This window comes from Xiphias gladius, chromosome 6 (assembly GCF_016859285.1).
Source record: "Xiphias gladius isolate SHS-SW01 ecotype Sanya breed wild chromosome 6, ASM1685928v1, whole genome shotgun sequence".
NCBI classification, from domain to species: Eukaryota; Metazoa; Chordata; class Actinopteri; order Istiophoriformes; family Xiphiidae; genus Xiphias; species Xiphias gladius.
Window position 1 is genome coordinate 3319547 of NC_053405.1, and position 9473 is coordinate 3329019.

Sequence of the window (9473 nt, forward strand, 5' to 3'; positions counted from 1 at the left end):
ACCATTTTGCCAGCGATTACAACATAAGTTGAGATCCTCGGACAAAGTGCAAACTTAACCTCAACGTTCGCCCCTGATGGTTCCACTTTCTTTATGCTAAGATAATATTAGCAAGGCTAATGATGCCATAACCACGACATATTTAAACAATTTGCCTTTCGATTTCTTTTGGAAAATGAGACTAATTCATGAGGAAACGACGTACACACTTAGCTCAAATGGACCTATGTTACTTTGGATGTGGTAGTAGCCTAATTATGTCGCCTGAGAAGGGAACAAAGGCCAAGCTCACTGAAAACTGCACAAGCTGAATAGAAATGACCTTGTGACAGTTTTTCTTTGAGCTGTAGTGGTTGTGAAATTAATTCATAAACGTCATATCTAAACCCTGGATTTTAACTGACCAAACCCCCCCCCCTACACACACACACACACACACACCCTTTGTATCTTTGTCAGGAGTTTGCACCCCTGCCAGTTGCACGCAGAGACCCTTTCCTCTGCATCGTGACTGACTTGCTGTTTCTCTTTCTGGCAGCACAGTATAGTCGCTCGGGGGCCCTGATGTATGCAAAGCCGGGATCACGACTGCTGCTCGACAGAGGAGCTCTGTTGTGTGATTTGTCTTTGAATGGCGCCGTGCTGCAGGTCGTGCTGGTGGTGTGGTGGGTGAGGAGGAGAAGGCAGGAGGAGGGCAGAGGGGGAGGGGAGAGCAGAGCGGCGGCAGAGCTAAATAGGTGTGCGATCAAACGTTCTCGGGGCCACATCAAAGAGGGCCCGGATCAGGGAGACGTCACGCCCCTGCTCGGCAACACGGAGCTCCTGTTTGTTTGGTTGGTTTTTTTTTAACCATCATTCGTTCGTGTGGAGCGTTTGTAGCAGCTCCCCGGAGACGAGCGGGAGCCGGCTCACCGGGTGCAGCAGGCGCGATGTTTGCCCGAGCGCCGGTGCAGCAGCAAGGGCCGGTAAACGGGCGGTGATGTTCCCGAGCCGCGGGTGAGTGGGGGAGCCGGGCAGGCAGACAGGCAGACAGACGGGGAGAGTGGAGAGGATTGTCTCTTGACAGGAGTGCTGTTGACACGCTACCCAGCCCTCCACTCCCACACTGATGCAGCTCTCCGTTTCTCTTTACCGCCTCGTTGGAATGTAATCAGCTCAAAGTCAGGGCCAGGTTCTCACGCTCTCCAATATTTTCTTCATTACAAGTGCAGTAGAGGTGGCTGCTGAATAGGCTGATAAATTCACAAGGATAGGGCTGCAGATAATGACTGTTTTCATTACTGACTGCTGATCATTTATTTTTTTCAACTAATCAGTTAATGAATTCGCTGTTTACTCTATAAAATGTGGAAAAAAATGGTCAGAACCAGAGGGAACTTCCTCAAGTCGTTTTTGTGTGTGTGAGCAACAGTCATGGCACTTGCTTATTAAATGAATTCAACAATCGCTTAGCAGAATAGCTGATTAATAGCTGATTTCTGGCAATCAACTTACGTACAGTAGGGCTGCGACACAAAATAATTTTCACTATCAACCTGTCGATTACTTCATGAATAATTGGTTTATTGTTTATTTACTTCTATAAAATGTGGGAAAATAGTGAAAAATGTCAATCACAATTTCCCAGAGCCCAAGGGGACAACTGCAGACTGCTTGTTTTGTCTTGATCAACACTCCAACACCCAAAGATACTCGGTTCACAATGACATAAAACAGAGAAAAGCATCTGAGGTGCTGGAAATGGCAAGTGTTTGGCATTTGACGCTGATAAACGCCTTAAACACTCAGCTTTCTTCCAGAAAATAGATTAGTTGACAAATCGTTGCACCATGCGAGGTTTTTCCGAACCTCGCATGGGAATGAGAATTTCTTTTTGCAGCTTTTCACTATTCGGACTCCACGAAAACAAAAAAACGATCTAATCATGTTGTGACGATGTTGTCCTCAAATGTATTATTCACAGTAAGCGCCGTAGAACCATCAAGCTGCTTCTTGTCAGTGGATGGGATGAAATCATCATGAAAAGATGGCAGGGCCAAAAGTATTGGCAGCCAATCACAGTAGCTTCTGAGCAAACGCCACGAACAGCCTGTTTAGTTGTAGCTGGTGGTTCGGTGCCGAGAACCGAATGCCTTTTGGTGGTTCGGTGTCACCAGTACGCTTTACTGACGTACAGAAATCCTCCCAATTTGTCTCAAAAAAAGAAAATACCTGAGGATTAAAGTTCACTCTCAACCTTGGAAGTAGTAGTTTGCATCTGACTGATAATTCCACTGATGAAATGATGAGAGGAAAGCTCCAGAAAAAAAAAAGCTAGCAAGCTATTGAGCTTCTAACAAAACCACTTTCTCAGGGGGTTAATATTTGATCATTGGATAATATTACAGTCACTCTGTTGTTTCATACACGTCTGACCCAGATGCAAAAATCTGTCTGCAACACCACCACCGCCACAAACGGGACGGCCATTTTCAAATCTGCTTGTTGTGGCAGCAGAGCTCCGTCCCTTTCCTCTTTCTAACCTTCACATAGTTTGATTGCATCGGCGTTAATGGCTTATCTTAATTGCTCTTCCTTCTATTCTCGACCTCGACGTCACAGCGGGCGACACCTGGATCAAAACAGACCGGCCCCTCCGCGCACCTCTGCGGTTCCTCGGTTGTCATGACACCCACATACCTGACATTGTCATGACGTTGGATGTAGATCTTGTGAAAGATCCTCTCAGGCGGCTTCAGGAAGTCCTCCTTCATCTCCATGGCAACATTCCTGGGCAGTAGACTCATTAGCAGACGCTCCTGAGGAGGGAGGGGTTAAAACAGAGGAGACAGCAGCGTTAGAAGTTTGTACCGGGCGGACGTGGACATCAGTGCGCACGCTGTGTGTTTGTGTTCACGCGGGCAGAAGCAAACGAATATAAGCAAACTGCTCCATACCTTCATGGAAACATCAAAACACAGAATGTGGAGCAAAGACGTAAGACGCTGCTCGTGTTCTTAGCCACAAGGAGTGAAAACACTACTTCCTGCGGGGCTGAAACAATGACGCTAATCATACGTTTTTCTAATCTACTGATCTTTGAACCCGTTTTTTTAAGCAAAAATTATCAAACATTCACTGACTCAAGCCTCAAAAATGTGCAGATTTGATTTTTTTTTTTTTTCGGTTTTACATCATTTTAAACTAATTTCATACTGAGATGCTCAGTCGGTCAAGTGATTAATCTATCGATCACGTGAAGATTGGCTGCTTTTCTTTGTCTTTGTGTTTAGGACTGTTTGCTGACCACGACAAGCAATTCGATGGTGTGATCTAGGGTTTTGCTAAATTGTGACAGGCATTTTTTTTCACAATTTCCTGACATTTTCTGGACCAAACCATGAAGAAAATACCTAAAAATTAATCGATACAGAAAGTAATTGTTAGTTGCAGCCCTAAGCTGAATAAAAACTGAGGCTGCAAAAACTGAATGTATTGGAATTAATTAATGTGTAGACCACAAAGAGTTACGGCTTCAGGTTGGATAATCAATCTGTCTGTATCTGTTCTATTATTTCATTGATAGTTTAATCTAAAAAAACCTAAATTGAATTACAAGTTCCCGGATTCCAAAGTGAGTGTTAAATTACTTGTTTTTGTCTGACTGACAGTCCAAAACCCCAAGAGATTCATTTTATAATCGTGTGAAACAGTGAAAAAACAGCAAAACCTTGAACCTTATCACCACCGATGAACACTGATACTGGTTGATTCTGCAAAAACGCAGATTATATTTAGTAAATTTTTTTATTTTTTTATTTTTTTTACATCTACTGCAATGTTTTGAAAATTCTCAGTATCTGCGCGTGGCGACTAAGATATGGTCTAGGTCAGGGAAAAAATTGCGGTTGTGGCCGATAAACTACGGTTGTTGTTGGATTGGTCAACTAAAGCGCTAGGTTAAGGTTAGTTCCTGCGTTGGCACTGGGCACGAACTGCGAGGGGCAGAGTCGTACGATATGAATGTAATTCGTGGGGATACTAGACTGAAAACGCGCTTGATGAAGGAATCCCTCGTCGCAACTGTTGTCGGTTCAGTCTTCAAATCGAATCGATGAATCAACTAATCCTTTCAGCAGGAGCCTCAAGTAGCATCCACCTAGATCAGCGAATTTGTGTGTGTGTGTGTGTGTGTGTGTGTGAGAGGAGTCTCGGTTGCAGCAGCACGAAAACCGCTTGAAACGCTAGCAGGATGTCAAACGGTCGTGAATGCTCAATGAATCATCGGGGCTGCTCTGCTGTCAGGGGACCGGGTTATGGAAGCAGCCGGGGCTCTCCTGTGTCTCCCTCCGACACGGTTTCACATTATACATCCATTCACACAACTGCTCCTCTCCCGCAGATAAGAAGCTAACCTGAGGACCGATGGAGGACGTGTGTGGAAAGCGTGCCTCAGTGCGTGTCTGTCCGCATGTGCTCGTGTTTCAGCTTTTTGCGCTTATGCACGTGTGTGTGTGTCAGCCGTGGAAATCATGATAACCAAAGTCTGAAGGTTTGGTCGTCTTCCCTGAACATCTTATAGTCGCACATGAATGATTCCAGTATCTCTGATCTGTCCCAGGCTCAATTCACTTTACTCAACTCTGGCTCTTCTCATGGCGGTTTACTAAAGTACCACTGGATCATTTTGCCCCACATTAATACACAGATTTCCCCAAGCTGCGGTTTTACAAGGAGGCAAAATTCCCAGAAAAACGTTGCATCTTTGACGTGAACAATTCGAAACTGAAGAAATCAAACTCGCTTGCACAAAGTGGAAAACTAGAACTCAGTCAGGGGAAGGAGAAGTTTCTTCTTTCTTTAAACTTGTTCTCGTCACGAGAAGGCAACAATAGCGCAGTCAAATTAACATGTAGCACTTGTTTGTGAAATCCAAACCAAAATAGAAAAGCAACAGGAACAGAGAAGAACTCCGCATAATGACATGTAGTATAACTCGCTGCTACTACGAGTCCGACACATGGATAAAATCTGCTCTGTGCTAATATACTGTACATCCTCAAGGTCAATTTAGCTGAAATTCTTTTAAAGATATTATTATGGATAAAATAATCAGATTGCAAAGTCTGTCTTTGGCTGATCCAGCGAATTATACAACTGGCAAATCAAAGAACTTCATCATATTGACGCAAAATTTAAAATCCAGTTCTTCCATAAATCGATCCGCATGTTGACCTGCAACATTATTCACTCGGCCAGACAATAAAAGTGGTAACTAGCTCGGTATGAAAGGTTTGGGAGGATCTTTGAAGAATTTCTATCATTTCGCGACACGGCACATATGTTGTATTATTACCTCACCCTAATGGTTACAGATCCTCCTGGATAAGGAGGAATATAAACAACAAGTGAGAGGGAAGCTTAGTGGCTTTTACTGCCACATGGACGGAATCAGTCCCTGAGAGTCTCCCTGAGCTGCAGATGTACAGTGAAGAGAGGATTTGCTCTTGCTCCACCATTTTGGGAAGACGTTCGGGACAACACTGAGAAATGGTTTTGTCAAACTACTTTCCACGGTCGGAGATTCAAATCTTAAGCGAACATGGAGGAGAAGCCCTAGAAACCCCGGTACATCTGCTGATGAAGGCTGCAGTTACATAAGCGGGTCACCCGTTTTGCCATTTCCATATGAGGACTTAGTGGAGATGTCATTACAGGTTTTAGAATAACGTCACACGTGGAACAGAGGTTGCGTTGTGGTTTTTATTGCCCCGCTGAGGGTTTCCTGCTTCACACGAGTCAAGAGGAAACTAGGCATTGCCTCCGGGCTCCGAGATTGCTATTGAGCCGAGAAGTCAATTTCCCACCCAGACGTACGGCACACAGCCCACACGTGTTCGGGAATCGATGCGACCCACGGACCCGGCGCTCAGAGCTGAAAGCCGGAGCAGAGACCCGCATGACAACCGGCGACCTGTCTGACGGGCGAAATTCGAACCGGAGAGTTTTCGTCCGTGGGCTCATCAGCAGCAGCGGAAGATGGGAATCAGGGGTCCGCGTGTGTTTCTCTCACCCAGATAAACTGTGACCTTTACTGAGAGTAGCGAGGCCACGGAAGCAATCTGCTTGTGTAATTACCTGTCAGAAGGGAGCCTGCTACTGCTGGGGAGAACGCAGCACATCATCATCTAATCTACAAAGCGCAGGTGCTAAGTGTGCGTGTGCGCTCACCGGCGTTGTGTATACGGAGCCGACACGTGTACGGACGCATTCTACACATGGGATCATTAATTCTCTGTTCAGCAACGGGTGCAGGTGGGTTTCATGCACATGGCGGGTGAGGAGGGTGCGGTGCACAACCCAGTGTTTCCGCGTGTTAAAGTGGCCTGATTGTTGCCTAGTTAAATGGCTGCATGTAGGTGTGTGCGCGGAGTGCGGGGGGGGGGGTTGGAAAGTGTGGCGCTGGGCGCACATGCCACAGTAATTGTTCTTTCCTTAAATAGCTGCTGTCATAGTTACTGCCTGCCTGTGGGCAGGTTGCTGGAATACATTGGCACCTGAAACTTTAAAAAAAAAAAAAAGAAAGGAAAAGAAGAGGAAAAAAAAACAAACTTCTCAACAGACTGCGAGGATTTCACCAACACAGGCGCTCAAGGCGGCGTGAACTGTGCGGGTGCGATCCGTCGCCTCGCGCTCGTTTTTCCCCGTTTTCCCCGCATCCCTTCCTGCGTCTGCGTGCGGGCAGAGTCTCGCCTCACCTGCTTCTCGTTCTCATCCTCGAGCCTCAGCCTCTCCTCGATGCAGCCGCGGGCTTGCAGGAAGACTTTCCTCTGGGCGCGCTCGGTAAGAATCCTCACAAACACCCCCGACAAGTTGACGCTGGTGAACAGCACCGCGTTGGCCACCAGCTGCACACAAACAAGAACAGACATGCCAAACGGGGCCGGCGGCGTCTACATCACCGCGTGGGCAGCGTGAGCCCGGAGGAACACGCGTGGCCACATGTGCGTTCCATGAGTGCAATCATACATCCTGGCTAGATTAGACGTCACAATCCTCGATTAATCCATAGGATGGACTGAACGACAGACATCGAGGCCAGCGCGTGGATTACAACATGAATTCTGGGTGTGACTTAAACAACGAAAGCCACACGGGGGGGGATGGCATGGCAGAAGAAGCGCGTTATTGATTAGGGATCAGAGACTATGGATCCTGCCGGACACTTAATTTGGTGGATGAACTCTGTGGCCTCTCAGTGTCGTCAATCCGGGAAAGGTCAGAGGTGAAAGGTCAGAGAAACACTGGAAGTCCAGCACGGACGGACGGACGGACGAGATGTCCTCCGTATTGTGGCCGGCGAGGCACCGCCGCATAAACATAACAGGTCTTGACTTCGGCTCGCACTGTAACTAGTGAGCAAAAACAAAGGGAGAAAACACGTGCAGGTTCCGTGCAGTTGTTCCTTAACCTGGGGGTCATGCTGCATGTCTTATTCCTTATTGCTTCAAAGTTTTGGTCATTTTTTCCTCCTATCTTTACCTTTTTTTTCTCTTTTTTAAAGTAAATTACTTGGTCATTTTACCTCCTCAGGCCTCTGAAAATAAAAACAGAGAAAAAGATCATCCTTTGGTTGAACTGGTCACGTCTGCTGGTCGCTTTGTTTCAGGGGGCTACTATCCTTTAGTGTATTACTACCATGGACCAATATGAATCTTTTTTTTTTTTTTCTTACTCTCAGGTATTTTTTTTTTTTCTTCTGTGGTTCGAAACCTGACAGATGTCCTGAGTAAACAGGGTTGAAAAGCGGAATAAAAATATATGTTTCTGCCACACAAAATCCCATTCATTTTTCTGACTTTTTTTTCTAATCCGTGCTTTTTGCTCGTGGATCATTTTAGATTTGAATAAAAAACAATCCAGCCTCTGAGAAGGGGTCCCAAGCGGACACGGCTTCATAGCCAGAAGGGTTCGGAACCACCTTCTGATGAAAATTAAGATGGAAACGCGACCTTTAAAAACAAACAGACAAACAAAATGCATCCTAAGGACTAGAATCTCTCTGCTTCTACCCACGACCTGGGCACGAGGACCGGCCCGGCGTCGCCAGCAACGCGCGCGCGAGGCTCTGCAGAGGATTCAGCACCGGGCAGCTGGACAGCTCCTCGCCCGCTTCATTACACCGGTGCGCGGGGACTGAAACTTTCTGCCCGTCTCCAGTTCTGCCACTGCAGCATCCCGGGGCCGAAATCGATCAGCCTGGGTGCCTCGGCCCCCTCTCGGATGGGCCGGAATGCCGCCTCTCGGCATCGCTCTGCGTTCGTGCAGGTACTTTTCACAGCCCAGCCGGGGGCTTCCCGGTGCAACTGCGGACTCCTACACTGGGGAAGTTGGCTCGGCGGTACCTGGACTCCCGTTGCCGAGGGAAGGGGCGACGCGTCCCCACTGCCTGTTCTACATGACGACGGCTGGAGTGAAAAACGCGGCTGCTGTCTAAGGCGGACGGCAGCAGTGACCGGAGAGCTGACCGGGATGCAGACGCGGACACTTACCGGTCTCCACAGCCTCTGTTTCCTCCCCGTGACCGACGTCGCTATGACAATGAAGTGGGACGCGGCCAGCATCACCCCGAACAGCACGGCCATCAGCGTCCGCACCGGCAGCAGCACGTAAGCCACGAGGGTGACGAGCATGAGCTGCCACACGCCTTGCTCAGGGGCAGCGGCGCTCACCGGCTCCGACGTGCCGAGCGCCAGCGGGAACGGGCAGCAGAGCAGCGCGAAGGTGAAGCTGAACAACAGGGCCAGCTTCGCGATCTGCTGCAGCTGCGTCACCTGCAGGTACTTGACGTTGGTGACGATAAACAGCGACAGGAACACCACGCAGTGCACCGGGTAGGAGCCCTTGGACAAGGTGAGACGCGGGCTGGACAGCAGCTCCACCAGAGACAGCGACGACGCGGCCACGATGAGCACCGCCAGCGCTTTGAGGGTGGCGGTCTGCTCCAGCTTCAGGTTGTAGTTCTGGAAGAGCGCCTCCAGCTCCTGGCTGTTGAACTCGTCCTCGCAGGCGATGGCGCCCAGGGGTGCACCGGCCGGGCAGTGACCCTTCCTCCGCCGGGTCTTGACTCTTTCCAGTGGCACCTCCTCCATGTTCCGGCCATTCATGAAGCGGGAGCGGCGCGCGAGCCCCTCAACTTTTCGCTCCGTCTCCTCCGTTGGGGAGTCGAACCGGCACCCTCTCCCGGTGCATGCGTCCTGGACGTCCGAGGGTCGGGCTCCGTGTAAGAGGGGAGAGCGCGGCGGCAGCGGAGGAGGCGACGGAGCACCGCACGCGCTCTATCCACAGGTTGACGATTGTTGGTGTGTCGTCAGAAAAGTAGCCCGACCAATGTGCAGCACGCCCCCCCCGCCCCCGCCCCCTCCCGTCTCTCTCTCTCTCTCCCCCGGACCACCTGCGGTGCCTCAGACTGGGTTCCCGGTGATCCTGCGCCC

General features: G+C 49.0%; 1 protein-coding gene across 1 annotated transcript in view; it reads right to left on the bottom strand.

The window, feature by feature from the left end:
* LOC120790683 (adenylate cyclase type 1-like) overlaps positions 1-9131 on the bottom strand; it is a 48770-nt gene extending 39639 nt beyond the window's left edge. Inside the window, exons 1-3 of the mRNA XM_040128470.1 lie at positions 8385-9131; positions 6738-6887; positions 2680-2798 (exon numbers count right to left, since the gene is read on the bottom strand). Of these exons, the coding sequence (XP_039984404.1) occupies positions 2680-2798; positions 6738-6887; positions 8385-9131 (1016 nt within the window). The remainder of the gene's footprint in view (positions 1-2679; positions 2799-6737; positions 6888-8384) is intronic.
* Positions 9132-9473: the final 342 nt, after the last annotated feature.